The sequence below is a fragment of the Epinephelus lanceolatus genome, chromosome 4 (assembly GCF_041903045.1).
Source record: "Epinephelus lanceolatus isolate andai-2023 chromosome 4, ASM4190304v1, whole genome shotgun sequence".
Lineage (NCBI taxonomy): Eukaryota > Metazoa > Chordata > Actinopteri > Perciformes > Serranidae > Epinephelus > Epinephelus lanceolatus.
In genome coordinates, this window is record NC_135737.1 from 31,240,441 (window position 1) to 31,261,649 (window position 21,209).

Genomic DNA, 21,209 nt, shown 5'->3' on the forward strand with positions numbered 1-21,209 from the left:
ATGTGAGGCAAGAGAGTTTGTTCAAGTCAGAGAGAGACAAAAAAAGGGAGTGAAAAGGAAGAGAGGAGGAGGAGGGAAGAGGGTGGAGGAAACAGATGGGGTGGTGAGAAACATCTAAAAGAGGAGAAAGCTAACAGCAGGTGGGCAGACACTCACATGATGGGTGGGCTCTACCAGTGAGGCGGTACGTAGCTGTACCCAGGTGTCCCTTGGGGCCTGTAGGTTGGCACAGTAACTGGGTGTCCTCCAATCTGGGGGTGCTGGGGCGTTGTCAGCAGGGTCCCTAAAGGAAATTAACAACACCCTTAATGAGCTTTACCCGTTTTTGAATCCATCTGCTGAACAGCTTTAAAGGCTCGGTTTTTTTTGCTATAGCTGCCATCATTGCACATGACTTTCATGTTATATCAACACGTCAATGTGTCGACAGCTTTTTGTTATATTTTACAGCTCTAAATAAAAAAACAAACAAACAAACAAACAAACATGTATCTACCTCCCTTGACACAGACGTTACATTAGGCTTTCTCCTTGTCTGTCATTTTGACAGACAGGTCGTACAACTGCACCATCACCTATTATTACCCCTTATTTTAATTTTAGCTGCTGCTGGCTGATGAACATTATCAGTAGCCTATTACCGGCTGCTTGTCCTTCATCTTTCTCTGCATCAATCCCTCTTTTTTTTATCTATTTTTTTTTTAACACAGATACATTTATCAACAGTGAATGTTTGATACTTCGGTCATGGATGTGTTGGTGGTGATGACAATGACCATGAACATGATTTCTTTAATTACTTATTTAAATGGGTATCATCTTATTTCATGTAAAGCTGCTCGCTTTATTATTGATTCGCGCAACCCATCCTTAGCCCGCTCTTGCTCTCTTTACTATGAGACTGCTGCGTCAGTGTGAGTGAGGCCTTAGACTGTTTAATGCGTCTGTTTTGGATGTTAGCTTCTGTTGCTGTGTGAGCTAGTGCTAGGCGAGCAGATGTAAAACTGACCGGCCCTGCTTTTTTCACCTTGTTATCGATGCCATCACAATTATTGTTCTTCTTAAAGAAACTTTGGACACTCAGCTGCTGTGATATTTTGTATTGGTATGCAATTATATATATAGCCTTCAAATACAACAGCTAAAGCGAAGAGATGACATTAACCCATTTGGCTAAAGCCAGCTAGAGGACCAGGTCATATGACTGAGATATAAGAAAAGACTAATCGCTAATTAATATGCCACTAACTGGACAGGAGTGTGAATTACTTTAGTCAATGTGACCTCTGCCTTGTATATAAAATTAACCCTGAGGGAAGCCGACTAAGTAACTAAATAAATGTAAGAATCAATTCAAACTATAGCTGCAACTAAGCATTACTTTTGTTGATCAATCTAACAATTATTTTCTCAATTAATTTGCTTTTCAAGAAGTTAAATAATAATTTGATTTTGGGCTACATAATTTAAACAAATGGCACAAACTCACAAGTCACCAAAGCCCATGATAACAGCTTAAAATGTCTTGTTTTGTTCTATCAGCAGACCGACACTAAAAACATATTCACCTTACTGTCACATTAGATGAAGAAAACCTACAAACTGTCACATGTGAAATTAATTAAATTAAAAAGAATTACCACTGATCAATGATCAAAACCACTGCCGGATGATTTTCTGTTCAGTAATAAATTTACTGTCCAATTTATACACTGCTGTTTTAGGATATACAGACCTGACCCCTGCAGAGCATGAAAGGGAACTCTCAATGAAGCATTTTTACACACATTCAGTGAGCAACATTAGAAAAACATGTCTGTGCAAGTGTGAGAGACCACCTCTGGCATGAATAAATGATTTCTAATCACACATTACATTACAGCAGAGAATAGTCAAGATGTGAATGTCTTTAGCCAGAGAGTCATGTCAGTGGTTCTGGTCTTACCTGCACTCATGGCCATGGTTGTCCCAGCTACCATCCCCATGGCAGCCATGCCGTTGTTGCGAGGGGCAGGTACAGGGACAGGGGCAGGGTAGAGGGCTGTGGAGGGGATGCTGTTAGGCTGCACCACGGTGGTGTGATGGATCACATGTGGCTGAGCCGCATACACTGGCTGGGTATAGTACGCCCCCTGTCAGGGCGGACAGAGGACAGGGTGGTGAGGCTGAGGGTGTGTGTTTGTGTATGATATATAAAGCTTATTTATAGCATTTAAATGTTAATTATATTTGAAGGAAGTCTAAGGAGAAGGTACGAGTCATTTTCTACTGCAGGGATAAGAAACATCCATTTATTCATTAAAAAGACCAAATTACACAAGAAAAAAATGATGACTTTGTTGACTTGTCATGCAGAACTGTATCTCAAGCAAGGCCACTGCTTTTTAATCTGCTGTCAATGTAATTTGCTCAAACACCAGGGTTTTCTGTGGTTTGGTTTTTCTCTAAATTGACTTTTAGGTCCCCATTTTATTTGTGAGTTCCGCTTCTGTCACATTTGTAAAACTGTTTCACCTAATTCTACTAATAAGCTGTAAACTGTAATCACCTAATCACATACAATGGGCGCAACTTCATTAAAGTGACTCAGTTAAATGACTCTGTCAACCAAACAGGTGCGACCTGACAAATCTGATAAACATTTTTCAGTCGCAGAGTTCAGACTCTGCCTCCAAGGTAATGTATGACTGTAACTGTAATTCAGCGTCCTTACCTGTGCGTATATGTTCTGCTGAGGGTAGGCACTGCGGATGGGGTACATGGCTGTCGGGTATGGAGTGGGAGTCGGGGTGTAGGGAGGGGGCGCCCCATTTGACTGAGTGGGGGGCACTTTGTACGGGGTGCCTGCTGAAGTATATCCTGAAAACAGGCAGAAGACAAAAAGAGAAACAGAAAGAGAAAAATTTAGAACACATTACACTAGAGTAACCCACTTTATAAATCATTTTCTTATCACTGAGAGATGGCTGATAATTCTCAGTGAGTTTGTCACTACAATCGAGCCCTCTCACATACAAGTAGTGATGCGAGCTATTGTTAATAAAAAAATATGATGAAAGCAGCTTTAGGTTATTACAATTCACCATGTTACCACCATTTGAAAAAGCAACTCTGAACTGAACATCAGTTTAATGTCATAAATACACACCCATGAAAACATATAATCTAAATGCTCCAATTCAGGGTTTAACGCAAATGATTTTTCCAGACGATTTCACAGTTACAGACAAGCTTCCAATATTGAAATATAATCATGAGAGTTTGGGTCTTCAACCTCAGTCCTAGCTGTCTTAAGTCGGTCTTCTTCTTGTGTTGTAATTCTGATAAAATCAAATCACATTTACTATGACAAAACTTTTAGTCTTTGCTCATGCAAATGTTCAAGTTCAATGACATGAACACTGTCAGCAACCAACAAGTGCAGTCTCTTCAACGCTGGTGTTTTTAAAGTCTGCTAGTGTGTGGTAGGCATTTGCTGTCTTTAAGTACAAGGAAGATGTGTTTTATGACAACATCAGGATTGGATGCAGACCAGTAGAAACCAAAAAGCTAAACTCATTTACATTAGCTGTGTGTCTCTATACATCCCTCTTTTATCAATTTATTTAAACTTTCAACCGTAGCTGATTAATCTGCCACCATTTTGATCATTTATTAATGGTTTAAGTAATTTTTCAAGCAAAAATACCCAACATTTGAGAGTTCCAGCTTCTCAATTGGGACTGTAGGCTGCTTTTACTTGTCTTTCATTATAGCAAAATAGAATATGTTGGGTGTTTGGATTGTTGCTGATCAGTTAAGACTCATAAGACATATGATGCTGTCACCTTGACCTCTACAACATTTACTTTCTGGAATTAAAATGCATTTTTCACTGTCTTCTGATGTACTATGGACCAAACAATACAAATCATTAGTTGCAGCCTGATTAAAACATTTTGTCCTTTGCATTTCCTACAAAATCCACCAGATGGGGGACTAGTGCCGTCTTTTAATGGCGCTTAAGTCTAAAAGCAACACAGCCAAGTGTTTGTGTGCCTCAAAAAGCCTCATTTAGCCGGGCTCACCATGATCTTTGAAGACAGAATTTTGGCAGTGTTTACTGTTAAAGAGATAGATCTATAGTTGATGTATATGGAGTACATTCACCTTTTAAGGGACCACATACACTCAAGCAACCTACCAGTCTTAGTGGTGCATACATGATTTAACCACCATTTAACTGACATTACATCAAAAGGTTGAAAAGCACGAGGTCTACTGTAGGACAGTGAAGACATCTGGTTCAGACCGCTGCATTAATGTCTGCTGTTCACGGGGGCTCTGCTCTGTGGGGTGCAGTAACTCTGAGCCGCCACTCGGAGGAGCCTGAAGGTCAAACATGCTACTAGCTAGTTGCTGCTGCAGAGCTTATGAAAGCGCTTCTCTCACACAAGGACAAGGGAACAAAGAGATGCTGGAGCTGCTATGTGTGTCTAAAAGTGTGTGTGCATACCCTCACACACATGCATGCAGGGCATTAGAGGACAATGGTGTGTGACAATTACACAAAAGCCCTGCTGATAGAAAACAGTTTGTCTATTCAATGGTCTTAGGAAATAATGACATTGACCAAGACACATTTCTAATCAGAGCAGAGCTGGTTTGTCTGGAGGTTGATGGTTGTCTGGGACACAAAACCCACAGACTTTGATTTCATCATACATCCATGCACGGCAGAATGCACAGGAAAACATTTGCAGTTAAACATCGCCACTGCTGATTTAAACAACAGCCTCGGTAATTAGGTTCTTTTGTTGGAATGAGACTGGGCGAGCTTTGCCAAAGCATACCTGATATTTTGTTAGACTTCCAAAAGATAAAGCCCAACTGGGGGGGAGGGGACGACAGGGGGGCTTCAAACGCAGCACAGATGAAATCTACAAACCCATCCTGCCTCTGTAAGGTACTTAAAATTCAGGAGGACAGGAAACAATTCAAGTAGCAAGGTATTTGTACCCCTGCTCAGAGAATTGTATCTGAATGTTTTCAAAATGTGTTTTCCTATAGCTGATAATCTACTTCAAGCTTTCTATCGATTATATATTACACCAGTTCTTCAAAGGACTTTGTTCTTTTCATTCATTACCAATTTACCATCCCATCCCTTTATATGGAAACACCCAAATATCTTTAAAGTCATGAGTTTTATTGCTTTTCTACAAGATCATACTGAAAAAACATCTTATTGACTTAGCAACTGCCAATATTATAGTGGTTTCCTTTTTTGTCTCGCTGACTGCATGTTTCTATTATTATGACTTGTGTATCTGATGTTTCTGTGACGATATATAAACTAGGGCTCCTCCCTGAAAGTCTAACATTCAAATAATCAGTCAAGAGACCCCTCAGTCAACTGCCATTGTTCAAGTCCAGCAGTGGGATTTTTTTCTGACAGCCAATGTGTAGTGTACTTCTGGGGACGTTTCAGTCCTAATCTTTAGCTGCAGAGTGAGCGTTCCTCACATTCATGCTGCTTTCTGGTGCCGGCAAGATGTGGCAAATTTACAGCTCACAGAAACTTAACATGATGAAATCTCTGGCTTTTGTTTGACATCTAGCGTCGGCAAGAATGTTGGTGCATATTTCTGATCTGTTGTTATCATAATTAGCATACATTAGTTGGAGGGCTAACTTGGCTGAAGATAAGATAAGATATACTTTACTGATCCCCCAGAGGGGAAATTCAAATAACACAGCAGCACAAGACAAAAACAAAAAGACATTAAATAGAATAAGATAAAAGAGAGAGAGAGAGAAAAAAAATAACAATAGAAAAATAAAGGATAAAATAAAATAAAATTGCTACATCAAGATGAATAAAGTAACTAAAAATGGCAGATTACATGTACGTCACTGTCACCCTGAAAATCCCTCCAATTCCTGTTCAAATGATCAAACAGTAACGCAAAAAATGGGACAAACAATCAGATAACCAAATCTGATTCAACTGACATAATTCTGAGTTGGGTGTTAGCCTAGTATAAACCTGTATGTATACATTAAAACGAACTTAATAACTTAAGATCTTAAAATCCGATGCCTGCCTCATGCAAATTCACATAAAGCGAATAAGTGTACAGTCAAAAAAGTACTTCCTATAAATGGATTTTTGGAGACACTACAGACAGGTGACAATTTGTCTGTGGCCTAAGTTTTTACATACTGGCATAGCTTTTTCCCTAGTTATTCAACTCAACTCCTGACTACCAGGATGTTATTTGTTGAAGTCACGACTAAATACGTGTTAGACCTATTTCATTTTGTACACAAGCTTGATCTCCAGTGAGATCATACTGAAAGGTTCAAGACCCCGCCACACTAAACTATCTATATCTATACAGATACACCATATCTGGGAAGCACCGAGACAACTGTTATTCCCATCTGCTACGGGGACCAGACACCAAGCCCCAGCAGAGCACGTATCTGCTGCTATAAGGCCACTGGCAGCTGTTACTGGCTAGCTTCCCACTCCTTCACCATCAATGCCCTTTAGGCTGAGATCACCACTTAATCCATACTGCCTTCACATTACTGCAACCTCTGCAGCGCTCTCGACAACCTTGTTTGCTCAAGTGTACCGAGATGAAACACATTTTGACACATCAGTGATTGTGGGGTTACATCAATTTTTGATTCATTACAAAATGCTTATTACTGAAAACTCATTGGCAGCTAAGGGCATCACAATACAGTATCGCAATTACAAAAAAAGGAACACGCTGTGCTTGTGGAACAGAGACACAGCACCTGTATTTAAAAGCTGGCTCTGTGAACTTACTAGTGTGCTTGATATGGAAAGGATCTGCAATAATCTATCAGGAATATTGTTATTAAGATATGGCAACCTTTTATGACTCACCTTTCCCCAACTGAGAAAAAAACTTGGTGACACCAGACTAGCTCATAAAGAGGAAAGACATGGCCCTGAGGTGTGTGAGATGATAGTGGCATTGACAATAAAACTTGTGATCACAACTGTTATAAGTATAATTTGCAATGAGATCAGGAGATGATCACATGGAGATGATGATACACATAATAGCACTTACCTACTGGCATAATGGCAACTGTGTGTTTTTATCTCTATCATAAGTTCTTATTTTTTAAATAGCGGTGTGTGTTTGTGTAATAGCTGTGTTGATTTCCAACTGTATAAGGCCGGGATAGGGTGGCACTGTATCTGTCTGCTTATTGCCTTTAGAAGTCTCCATAAATTAAGTATTAGGACAAAATAATAATCACAATAACTCAGACAATTACTGAAGATGTGGGGAAACCATATTTGCTTAAGGTTGCGTATGCATGTTCGACATAGATTAATTGAAGCTCTGTAGAGCAGCAGCAGTAATACATCATCTGACTTGAAATTAAAATTCCATCAGTGTGTAATTTATTCAACACATTAAGTGTTTTCCCAGCCTCAACCTAAACGCCAACTAACTTCTGTTTCTTACAAAAAGTTTTACAGAAGCACACACATCCCGCCAATAAATACTAGGTGCTGGACAGAGGAACGTGAAAGATGGAGAAACTAACTTTCATTTCTACCCGACACATAACTCAACTGGCTTTCCAGAGTGTGAACTGAATGATTGCCATGATTACTCATCAGCAACATAAACATATTTCTAAAAGCAAGATAAATTGGTGGCACAAATATTGGTTTGTGAAGGCTGTTCAGTTTATACAAAATACACATCTGTTTTTAATTATTATTTCAGCAGACTTGGCACCATTCACAGCTACCAAAGAAGGAATAATCATCTTCTGAGGCGGTAAATCTGAAACTTAATCCTACTAATTTTGTTGACTATTTCAGAGTTTATTAAAAACTGTTACGAAATGCTTTATTGCAGACTGTTTTATTTTGATAGAGCATCTGTAATAGTACTGTGGAGTCAGATATGCACAGTTGATGGTTGCGTTATTGTCGTTTACCTCATGAAATATGATGTTTAAGCTTTTTGGCTCTGCCTGCACATTTGTTCACACTATGATTTTGTCTTTACCCCTCAACTTTCAATTTTGCTCTATGGTTTTTACATGCTTGTATTTTGTATTGTGCAAATAAAGAAACAAATTGGCAACAGTATCATATCTACACATTACAGGGCAGGCAGATTAAAACACATTCTCCAAGTTTAATAATAAAAAATGTGACAATGATGTGAAATTATCTGAATGTATCGCTGTCTGTGTGACATCCTTTACACAAAGCTTCAGTGGATCATCTACACTCACTGTCATCTTTGTGGTGTGTGTATCCGAAACATCCCACTAATTAACACCCAAAAAATTGAGGTAAACTGCCAGCAATTTCTCCTGAGATATTCACAAATATTAACAAAGTCAGTAAAATGTGTGTGTGTCTGTGTGTGTGCGTGTGTTAGGGCTCACCTGGTGGATACCCAGGACTGCCTGTTTGATAGAGGTTGGGTGTATAGGTGGGAGCCGTGGCAGGATACCCTCCTGGATACCCTGCAAGTCATCACAGACGAGAGAAAATATCAGAAACCATAGCTTAACAAACAGAGAGGGCCACAGATGCACACAACAAAGAGTCTCTCTCACACACACACAGACACCGACACACAGGTAGGGCAGTATTTGGTTTGGAGCGGGATGCGCACAGATGGCGCTCATTAAAAAAAATGTCTGCACCAATCACACAGTCGGCTGAATGCGTCTTACATACAGACGAGACACACCTGCCAATATGGTGTGGGAGGAGATAAATTCAGAAACGCATTAGCAATGCATGCAGACACGTGCAAAGGGGGGGCACGCACACACCACACACACACACACTCTTGTGCGTCATCAATTACACGTCGAGCAAACAAAGCAGATTTTGACCTGAGAAAAAGCTTTCACTGATAAAAAGGTGCGAGTTCGACAGAGCGAGACAAAGAGGGAGGGAGAGGAGGAGGAGAGTTAAGAGACGGTATGTACGTGAGCGAAGTGCTGCTCGCTGCTGCTCGCTGCTTGCTATTATTGGCAGTCAATCTCACAGACTATCTGTTCTGTAGCCCTGAGCCTCTGCTATATCTAGCTTTGGCTGCTGTCTGCTGTTGTAGGTTGAGCCACAGATGTAACAGGTTTATTAAATATCTGCATCAATCTATGCTGCAGCAGCACAGAGGGCTGTGATGGTTAACTAACCGGTGCTCAGCTCAGTTTAATACATGCTTACTATAGATTACGCAGAAACATTTGACCTCTAAATAAAAACTAAAAAAGATGACGCCTTCTGACAACAGAGGAAAGCGTTACAGGTATAGCAACTCACAAAATCCCAGGTTATATTCGATGTATAATTGTAGATATTTTCAACAACACCTTAAAAAAATGCATTATATTTTCATTTTTAATTTAGTACTTAGATCCATAAAAGCATGATTAGCACTGAAAATACTGGCTGAATGAGCGATTAGTCAACAAAGAAAACAACAACAAAAATAATTGCTAAGAGTGATTTATCAAACAAAGTTTCCAAACGCATCTCAATTACAGCTTCTCCAATTTGAAATTTTGCTGCTTTTTTCCTGTTTTATATAATAATAATTTGAATATCTTCAGCGTTTAAGACTGTTGGTTGGGCAAAACTTGCAATTTGAACACACCTTGGACTCAGAACTTCAACATGTATTTTTTTAACACTGTATAAATGCAAACAATTTATCAATTGCTTTATTCTAAGGATTCAATATAGCTGTTTATTTGATCATGACACTCATTAGTTGCAGCCTAAAGCATAATATTTTAGACCTGTGAATGAGACAGCTGAGTCTTTAACGTGGAGTCTGACTCATTTAGAGTGGTTTCTCAATCGGGAAAATAATGCAAACTTATTAGCTCAGCAGCTGCTGCAGCACGGTTCGAAAGATTTAACTAAATGTCTGGTGACTTGTTTAATTCATCATATGCACTGATTCAAAGCCTTGGATTAAATGATACAATAACACACCAGATGTGGTTACATCCCTATAAAGCACACAGAACTATTGTGATTAACAAGGTGTTTAAGTTGATACTTGATACTTAAGTTAAAGGGAGGCACGATTGTGACTGCTGCTCCTTACCAGCACAAATATTTGTATTTGCTCATTGACCAACAGAAATGTCAATACTTAATGGCATGAATTAAATCACGTCTTGCAGACATTGCATCCTTTAATTAGAGATGAATTCACAATTATCTCATAAGTTGACCTGAGTAACATTTAACATCTCAGAACCTGAGCAGAGTCTATTTCTCCAAGACCCAGTTTACAAAATTGAGACCAGCTTAAGGACTAACCTAAGGTAATAACAGCCTATCTCTGAAGGTGAGCTTGTAAATAAAACTGCGAATGAATTTGTTTGAATATAAATTAAAACTACAATCAATAATGTTTAACAAGAGCTGCCCTCTGTTATATTATTCCCAAAGTCTGCTGGTCACAGTGAGTGTGTAGTTAAGATAAACCAGGGCTCATTTACCTATATTAAAAAGGTCATGTACCATCAGTCAGATCTGAAGATAGGAAAATCACAAACCGTTTTATCATTTAAATGTGCCTGTGGTGAGTGTTTTCGCATCAGTGGACACACATGAGATGAACTGCTTACTAACTGAAGCTCATGTGGAAAAAAATTAAGTCTCTGCCAGGAAATAATCCCCGACAAACATGCTGCTCCTCAGACTTTGTCACATGTGTTTAGTTCACACGAAAAGGTAAACTAAACACGAGTGGAAGCACATAAGTGTAAGCTACGCTAGTGCTCTCATTTTACTGTATCAAATCTACTTTTTAAATCTGTGTGCAACCTTGTGGTGAATACAGAACAAAAACATTCATCATTGCCGCAGTCACCTTCGACCTGCAGTTTAAATTCTGCACTGTGTTATGGAAAATAAAAACCCTACGGCTGATTCAAAACGATGGAGAGAAGGGAACTGAAGTGACATCATGGAGCAGGCCAAATTATCCAAGCGTCACGCTTCTGCATCAGGTTAAAAAGATGCCACAAGAGACGAAGGAAATCGTCTTTTTGTGGCTTATTATAGTACGCTGTAACGAATCTAGCCAGCTGACTTGGATGTCAAAATATGGAGCTGCTCTGTGGAGTTTTCGCTCCTCTGATTTTGTCTCGAAAACATGTCTGGCCACACTGTTTAACTTGAAAACAGTGAACTGTTATTCTTTCACATTATGTATCACCGTATGACCCCATTCCTCCCGACTAGCTCTGGCTTTATCATAAAATGTTTTCTTCTATCTTCATAGTTTATCTCAACATGTTCTTCACCTGCTGCACTCAAACCCTGTGCTTGTATTAAATTAAAGGCCACATGATGTGAACAACTCCATCTTTAGGGTCATGGTCCAGGTCCACACTGCTGCTCTGCAAAGAGTGTCGACTCTGCTTCCTTGCTGCTGCTTCAATGAGAGATTATTAACATCCTGAACTTCAGTCAACACTTTGTGACTATCTTCTCCTTCTTCTCCTACCTCTCTTTACCCTTATCGAACGCCTTCTATCCTGCACCAACCCCCCCCCTTGTACTAAAAATGCCAGAAAGGTTAACGTCTCCTACAAAACAGTTTTACTAGTTTGTATTATATCACTTTTCTGTCATACACGACCTCTGTGGATGCTACATTACTGCATACATACTGTAACTGAGTCACAAACTTTGGGCATTAGGTGTTTATTGAAAACTTTTTATGACCTGTTTCTACAAACTGTAAATTCGTTGTTCAGATACCAATGAAGGACATTTTTTTTTTTTTTTGAAACACATCCTATACTCCAGTACATTGCTCAACTTCTCTGGCCCTACTCCACAACAATGTCTTAACTGTCCCCTGATCGAGGCTGGAGGTTAGAGGTCAGTTCACCCCAAAATCAAAAATACAAATTTTTCCTTCTACCTGTGCTGCTGTTTATCAATTTAGATTGTTTTAGCGTACATCTGTCAACCATATCTCCACAAAGAGAGGAACATGCATATACTGCTAGCTCACCTAGCACCACTGAGCTAGCTAATGTTACAGTTCAGCTAAGGAGGATGCCAGTAAAGTTTACATCTCATGCTGTGATTAGCCTCTTCTCCATGAGTAGATGCACACTTCCGTCTGCTCAGTGATATGGTTGACAGTTCATTTATGAAACTGCTCACAACATAGCCTGTGGATTCTCTTGATTAACCGTGCATGATTTCTAGTAAGAGACATTGCTGCTGAGTTTTTCAAATGTTGTTTTTAGTGCTTTGAGCACCTCAAGCCGAGTGCCATCTAGTTCCATTATATTGGAGAGAAGGCCGACATCTCTGCAGTCGATATCTCCAACACTCAGCAACTCAAACCAGAACAAGCTAGATTGATAAATAGCTCAAAGGGTAAGAGGAAAAATATGTATTTTTGATTTTGGGGCGAACTGTCCTTTTAAAAACTTTTGGGACATCAAGAGGCCATTAGCAGAACTTTTCAGGCACTTGTTCAGCAGCTATACTGAATGTGTATGCGTGTGTTAGTCTTACCTGTGAAGGCCATGTTCTTAGGGTTTCCATATGGGGTGCCAGGCTGAACAGGGCTGTAGACTGGATTCATAGCTGAAGATAACCTGTTCTTGCTGAAAGAGAGAGAAAAAGACAGTGTGGCAGAGAGGGCAGGGGGGGATAAGAGAAGACAGAAGACAAACGGAGGAGAGAGACGTAAGCCGTGTAAATTGGAAAGAAAATTGTTACGAATATCAAGCATACGCACACACTCATCACGCACATAAATCCCAAACTCAGATTCTTAAGGCGACATCCAGCTGAAGGATTTTGCCAGCATGCAACAACAACAGAAAAAATCAATCCCTGTGAATCCTCACCCTCAAGTAGGCTCAACCTAAGTATGTATTTAAAAACACAGACTTTTTGGAATAAATAAGGCACAAGTACTGACAAAAAAGCACAAGTAAGCATGGATCCACTGAAATACTGGTTTTGGTTTCCTGTTTGGCTTTTAATACAGCTAATCATCTGCCTTATTTTCACTACTGCACCAAGCAAGGCAGGGCGAGCTCTACCAGCCAGGTTTCCACTGTTGGATTGAACGGAGGACTGGCCACTAAACATGGCTGGGGTGAAGGTTACCAGTAGCAGCGCCGTTTATACTACATCTCCCATAAGGAATCTGTCTCCAGGGGTCTCACAGTGTAGACAAAAAGACCTCAAGCGCTCCAACTTACCTGCTCGTGAAGAATATGGGCATGGGAAATTATGTACATGTGTGTGTGTGAGTGTGTGTGAGTGTGTGTGTGAGTGTGAGTGTGTGTGCATGCGTGCCCCGTACCTCTTGTGCGTGTCTGGTTGATACATGAAACTGAATTTGTCTGTGGGATGCCCGCTCGCCATTCTTGCTGTATGCAAATGAGGAAGGAGTGGAAGTGGATATGCAAATCTGAAATTAAAACAGCGAGAGGTCATGATTACAACGAACACAGGAAAAGGAAAAAAATAAAAAAAATTAAAGAGTTAAAAAAGCAAGCACCAGTGCAACAGCAAATGGTTAGTGACCGCAGCAGGGGAGACAGTGATTTAGACGGTGCATTTGAGTGAGTGATTGTTGTGCCTTTAGCCTCTGATAAATGCATATCTGTACTAATACAAACCAGTGTATGGGGTAAAACTATTTATGTGAATACTGTGTGAAGTGGACTGTGCTGTCCGTGGACTGTGAAATAGACTCTACTTTTAAATCTCTACCGTGAGCTCTTGCTCTGGCAATACCGGCTGATGAAACAGCCTTGAGGTAATATTTTATTAATTCCTGTGTATATTAAGCCTGCATGATGCGTGTATGTCCAAGAGAAAGTGAGGCATGAGTATGAGTGTGTGTGTATGTGATGTGCTGTACACAACATCCAATACAAGCAGCAAAGCAAACATTAAGACAGCCAAATGAAAAAAGCACAACACACCCAGTGAGCGGGCAAGTGACGGAGAACAAAATATAGTACAAATAGGCCAAGTCTTGCACCGAGCCATGAGTAAGCATGATCCAGTACACACATGAGCCAGAACCACAAGAGCATTGCACAAACACAGAGCGGAACAGCTGAGGAATAAATAAAGAGAGGAAAGGTGTGTGTGTGTTTGTGTGTGTGTGAGCTGTGTGTTATTTGAGTTCATGTGTATCTTGTGTTGATTTGTACTTCCGTCTCTGAAAGAGATGGGACCCCGGGATGTGACGGCAGCGATCAGGCCGGTTCTTTCTGGTTTTCAGTGCGGCTCTGTCGTGTGCATGTATAAGACTGCGTGAAATATGTTGTGGCAAGCTCTCTGCACACGGCACATCATCCATTCACCGTGTACAGACGATCAAAACCCATTTGTCCAGTTCTGCTTCCTGCAGATTTGTGAATTGGATTGTACAAATTTAAGTCTGACCGATCCATCCTGGGCTTGTGCTTCATGGCCAGTTAACAAATCCTTCAGATGATTGCAGCTTCACTGTCACAATTCCTGGGCATACACTGTACCATGGTGATGCCAAACGGCACAAAGTGACACTTCAAATTAGGCAAGGAAGCATTTCAGCGCTCCATCCAGGAACACTGACGTCAAAACGCCCAGAGATACTCGACAACTGAATGCGAGCACAAACCCGTGGGTGCAGTTGCTTTGAGTTGCGCATGAATTCCTTAAAAACACACATATGCATGCCCAAAAAATGATCAAAAACACATGAGCCTGTGTGTGTGTGTTTGTGGGTGTGTAAAAACAAGAGTGGTGATGTGTCAGCGCTGGTTCATTACCCAAATTCATATCTCATAACAAAAGACTGTGCCAGGGGAATTGATTAACCTATTGCTGAACACATCACATAGTACATTTCTCATTAATCTACTGTATCTCCTATGATTTAAATCCTACCTCCAGGGCAACTCTTCCTCCCACCTTTCATTCCTTTCTGCCGTTCTTCTTCATTCAATTCATCACCACATTTCTCCACCTCCCTTAATCAGGGACTCCACATTAAAACATTTGATTATAACAAGATTAAAAACAAAATGCAAAGATTATCACAACGGCCACATTAACAAAACAAACAGCTTAACTGGATTACCTTAAAAATGCAAACCCTGATGTTTTCCTAAAATGTCTTCCAAGCTCTCTGTGAAAGTTTTAAAATTCAGCACCACTGATCTGCAATGATCTGCACAAGCAGCGCAATTCAACAACACCAAGAGTGGTGCTAGCAGCTCTGAGAGACTGTCCTTATAGACAGCAGCGCTCTGAACTAAATGCTAATATCAGCATGCTAAAATGCTCCACATGACAATATTAACATGCTGATATTTATCAGGATTAATGTTTATCATCTTAGTTAGTATGTCAACATGATAACATTTGCTATTTGGCACTAAACAAAGTGCAGCTGAGGCTGTTGGGAAAGTCATCAGTATGCAGGTACTGGTCATAAATCAATGTGTTGGACAAATTAAAATTCAGAATGATGATGCTAGATGAAAAATAAGTTATTATAGTTCGTTTTGAGGGGGGCATGAATGTCCGTGACAGATTTCATGGCAATCCATCCAAGGCTTGGGTGGTATCTATATAATATCGACGATAATTAAAGCTGAGCTGCTGTTGATAGAAGTTGTTGTTCGGTTTAGTCGAAATAAATCCTTAATTTAAAAAAAGGTAGATGTAGAAAATTCTGGCTATACAAGCCGGTTTTCGGTGCCGTCTCTTTCTACCATTGCTGGTCTGCTTTTCACTTGTAACAAGGGTTGCAATGGTATGAGATTTTCACAGTACGATAACCGTCTCAGAAAATATTGCAGTTTCATGGTCTCACACAGTATTATAGGATTCATATTTTTGTCAGTCAGAATGACCCTTAAAGGAATTAATTTTTTTCCAATATCGTAGATCAGCAAATGTATACAATGTAATAACCGTCAACCTTTATATCACAGCATACCTTACAATCGGTATATCTCTGCAACCCTACTTGTAACGCTAACGTTATCCCTGCCACTCGCAGTCATCATCTTTCTTAGCTCAGCTGCGTGTTCCACCAGTAGAGACTGACCTCTGGTGGTGCATATGTTGCACTACATCACCTTAATATAGCTTCTCCAAATCAGTTTATAGAAAGAGGAGCATCTGGATATTTAACGGTATTGAAAATACTACCTTAAGGACTTCTTAATACCTTGGTATACCATAACACTTTGATACCACCCAAGCCTAATCCATCCCATAGTTCTAAAGACAATTCACTCAATGTTAACCTATGAAATTCCATGGCAATACATCCAACAGTTATGACTATGACAAGGATATTTCAGTCTAAAGTTGACCGACAGATCATTTGCCATTTCTAAAGCCAATGCTGTGGGCATGGCTTTTTAAGAGATTTTTTTCCCCAAATTTAAAATCACCATCATTGTCATAATTTAGGCGAAGACGTCATACTACCATTAGCCAACATAGCCTTAAATGTCTGTGTTTTTTTGTTGCTTCTGACAAAAGAAAATGTACAGCCTGTCATTATCTCAAAAAACAATTATCAGCATCAAGCTGCATTGAATTAAAGTTAAAGCAAAACACAGAAAAACTTTAATTAAATAACCTTAATCTGGTAGTTGTTCATGTCAGCTAAGTTGTAATGTGCATGTAAATGTGTAACGCGAGGGAACAATGCCCATTAACACATGGACAGGTGGCTAAGCTAACCCTGAGGTCTAGTGCTGCAAACACAACAAATACCCAATTACAGCTTTGCCTGAATAGACTAGAGAAGGGAGTGTGTGTTCATACATTTCAGCCTGAGAAACAGAGTGTATATGTATGAGTGTGTGTGTGTGTTGGCTAAGGTAAAGAAAAGTAAATGGGCAAGAACAAGAGGGATGCCACAATGCGTCTAATGAAGGTGTCTGTGAGGAAAAGAGAACAGAGATGCATGTGATGAGTAGGAGTGTCTGACTCCCTTGTTTTCAGGGGGAGGGGATGATGAAGCACTTTGGGGCTCTCTATTCCTAAAAAAACAGCTCTTTCTAGCCAGGAGACCTTCTGTTCAACAGACCACTGCGATTGTAAAAGCCCATTTTACAGAGGACATTCACCATAAAAGAGATGGTACATTTATTTGTAGGACGTTGTAAAGGGGCAGCGACGAGTGTACACATCCCCTCCATGGTTTAGAAGTATTTCTAGCTCTAAAGGCACACTTCATAAAGAAAAGAACTAAAATCGACACCGTATTGTTGGGTGCCTGAAAATATCAATAACACATCCACACTTGCTTGAGAGACACCAGCAAACAGCAACTGCTGCTGGGCACTGGGAGCCAAGGGTTTGGGTTGTCTCCTCGCAGTGGATTGTGATTTTCTTGTGCTACACTTTTTCCTGCAAAAGGAACAATCTGCCATTTTGGAAAATACACTTATAAACGATCCACACTGGAGTCTGGCAATATCAGTTGCCATCTCTGTGTGTGGTTACAAATAATGATTAAATTCTGATTAATGCAATATTTTTTGCTATTTATCTGCAGCTTCAACCAAAAGTCATTTTCATTATTTAGTAATCTGCTGATTATTTCCTTGATTTATCCATTTGTCTATAAAAAATTAAAGGCACGCTGTGCAGGATTGTCATTTACTGTTTGTAAACACACTTGCCAGTGAAAGTGAAAGTAAAAGCTAACCTCATATTCCTTTGGCATTTCATATTTGTGTTTTTTGGCATGGTGTCCCTTTCCTGCTGCTTATGGTTTGGCACCTGGTTGCTGCCTTCTTATAGAGCCCTCAACCTCACCTGATACACACATATAAATGTCCCAATCACAGAAAATAAGAAGATAAGAAGAAAATAAGAAAATGCAGGGAGAGGGCTCAGCAGAAAAATACATTGCCCCACATGTCTAATGGGTAACATGATAATTGAGAGGTATTACTTCTGTTTGAGTCAATACATTGTTTTTAGGAAGATCCTGTTCAGTGTATCTTTAAAATATCTGATAATATTTCACCATCCTAACTTCCAGGTAGTTGTCTGACCCTACACAACCAAAAAGATGTTCCATTTATGATCATTAAAGACAAAGAAAAGCAGCAAATCATCACAAATGAGAAGCGGGAAATGGGGGTTGTTAGGCATTTCTGCGAGAAAAAATCCTTGTGCAGTTACTAGATAATCACATTATTTGTAGTTGATGGACAGAAAAGTAATCTGCAAGTGAAAATTGCCAATCACGAGTTACTGGAGCAAGAAAACAATGTCTTCAAATTACTTGTAAAACATTTAGCATTGGGAAATGTCAAGTTTTTTGTATTTGATTAATGGCGTAAAATGGTGGATATAAGATAACTGTGAGTTAGGAATTTTTAATCATTCAAACACAGAGAGCATAAACATATAATGTTTTGCTAGACTGTGTTTTCAAATTGCCTGCCTTGTCATGCAGAAATCAAACTTGTAAAGAGCTGATATTATATGGTACTGCAAGTGTATGAAAATGCATTAAATTTGTCCAACTAGGGCCAAGTAGTTTAAGTAGCATAATTGGAAGAAAGCTTTCACAGTGAAGGAGCTGGAGAGCTGCAGGTACATGTGCTGTGTTGCCAGAAGCCACTGAGCCTTCACTGTTACATTACAATTCACCATATACACACTTTGTGACTGTCTGTTGTCTGCTTTTTGTAAAAACTGATTTCTCTGCCATTCACTCCTCTCTCCTTGGAACAAACACATTGGACTTCAGAGACAGCAGGGCTAACTGCAGTGTAACACCCCTCCATCAGTCAAAGGGCTGCTGCTTACAGCAGACTCTGGCAATGATGATGAAACTGTACATGTGACATAAAACGTTTTCACTCATCTGCTGATAGTTTTTACACCTTTCAGTAGCCTATTACAAGCAAACCAGAGACCATGTTACCGCATGTTTGGCTCTGTAACAGCCTGCCATCCTCAACATCAAATTGCATCTCACTTCATTTTCTCCCCAGCTACCTGTCTATGACACTGCAATGATGAAAAAACATTTATCAGAAAATTGGATTTGGACTGAAAACTGACACTGCTACACAGCAGCCAATGGATGGTGTGTGCTCTAGCGGATGGATGTTGTTTGCAATTTTGATTTGAATCATTTAGTACACTTATCACTACAACATTGTCCAAATACTAAATTACACATTTTATTCAAGGACCAGGCAGTATTGTTTTACTTGTGGAATGAGAATTATTATACCTCAAGGCCACACAAACAAAACACAATGAAAGGAAGTAAAAAACATATCAAACTCACTGGACACACTGCAACAAACAATTCTTTTCATTACAGATTGTTTCAATAAAAACATTAAAAAAAATGTAATAAAAGCCTTTTATAATTTACCACAGCAAACAGTGACTTATTCAAATTCCTTGTTTTATCCCATCAAATAATCCAAATCCCCCAAAAATTACTAACATAAATGACAAAGATGGATCCAGCTAATATTTGGCATTTTTGCTTGATGAATCTCCAAAGCAAATACATTGACAAAATAGCTGCTTATTATTTCTTATTGACTGACTAATCATTTCAGCTATAACTGCAACCTTCAATAATGACATCAAAGCAAATCGGCAGCTAACGCTCTGTCTGGCACACAAACACACACACGCTGACATTATTAAGACGACCTTCCAGCTCCCTGCCTTAACCAGAGTTATTTTTCAGGACTTTGTTAACCTTAAACTCTATTAGTGGGACTTCATTTGGGCTGAACTCACCGGCTATAGCTTCAAGGCATAGGTAGAAAAACACAGCCCGCCAGCCTGCATGCTATCAGAGCTCGGGTGTATTTGTGTGTATCTTTAAATGTTTTGTGTGAGCTCAGTAATGTGACAGTCAGGTCTTGCCTTGTCTCAGATCTTCAAAGATTATGCCAACATATTTAATTTGTGCATGTTAATATAAAAACGTGCATGTTGTTAAACAATAATGCTGGTTGCACTCCATAAAGGGAGATTCCTGCAGCCTCGGGGGACCAGAAGAGGTAATAATGAGGGAGGAGGAGGATTGTGAAAGAATAAACCTCTCACTCACTCACACACACACACACACATACAAAGAGCTACCATTCCTAGAGAACATGTACAATACAACACAACCCCCACACCGACTCTATCCTCCCACATAATACCTCACCAGGCATCTACTCTTTAAAGCAACAAATCAAAACCGGTGGGCGTCATCACACTTCAGCACAGGAGAGAATAGAGCTGAACAGCTTTTTTTTTTTTTTAATCCTCAAGAAGGCAATGTTTCACTTGGGTCATATGAAAAGGAAACAGAGAGATAAAAACCACAAGACAATGAATTGCTGAGTGTAATGTGGTGCGTCAACAGTATTTTCATTCGTAAGGACTAATCGCTATTCAAAATACCTTCCCGTAATTAATCACACATTTAATATCCTTTAAGTGGGCTGCTCTTTTTCTATTTATTGACTTTAGTCTATAGCATAATTTTAGCATCAGTTCACTGTACTGTAAAGCCAAAACAATAAATGTATTTACAGAAAATTGTTCTGTAATAGTTAATCCTGAAAATGCAGAAAATACACCGTTTCTCGCTTCTCAAATGTGAATGTTGTTTTTAATTTTCTGTCTTCTTTAATTAAGTGGAAACATTTGCACATAACAAGCCATTAAAAATGTTACCCTGCGGTTCTGGGAAAATGTCATGGGCATTTTGCATTATTTTCTAACACTGTATTGACCAAGCAACCCAAAAAAAGAAGACTGACTGATCAAAGAGAGACTCTGACAATAAACAAAATAAAACGTGTCAGTATCTGTGAAGCATTTCAAATATGTACAGAAAATGTCGCTTATAATTTAGCCATCTGCTACCTAGAGCCGAAAGCTTATGGCTGCAGCTTCAAGTTCACGTTTAAATAGCTAACATTATCTAGTGTGTCCTCCACCTCACTCCCCGATGCAACACATCACCTCCCCAGGAGTAGAGCTGGCAGCTGCAGCAACCCAAATCCACTCCAGCCACAGCAAAATGGACTGCCCAGACTCTCTTCTGAATCAGAAAACTTTCTGTTGCTGCCTTTACACAGATTAGACCCAGTGCTGCTACTGGCCACCAGCCAGGGGCACTGAAGGGTTT

At 39.7% G+C, this 21,209-nt stretch overlaps 1 protein-coding gene across 2 annotated transcripts in view; it reads right to left on the reverse strand.

The window, feature by feature from the left end:
* Positions 1-21,209, reverse strand: part of fam168a (family with sequence similarity 168 member A) — a 33,587-nt gene that overhangs the window by 5,718 nt on the left and 6,660 nt on the right. The window contains exons 2-7 of one of the 2 annotated variants that reach the window (XM_033630871.2): positions 13,374-13,481; positions 12,572-12,663; positions 8,443-8,523; positions 2,714-2,859; positions 1,946-2,132; positions 157-283 (exon numbers count right to left, since the gene is read on the reverse strand). In XM_033630871.2, coding sequence (XP_033486762.1) covers positions 171-283; positions 1,946-2,132; positions 2,714-2,859; positions 8,443-8,523; positions 12,572-12,663; positions 13,374-13,435 — 681 coding nt within the window. In that variant the 5' untranslated portion in view covers positions 13,436-13,481 and the 3' untranslated portion in view covers positions 157-170. The remainder of the gene's footprint in view (positions 1-156; positions 284-1,945; positions 2,133-2,713; positions 2,860-8,442; positions 8,524-12,571; positions 12,664-13,373; positions 13,482-21,209) is intronic. The other variant, XM_033630872.2, reaches the window with a different exon arrangement.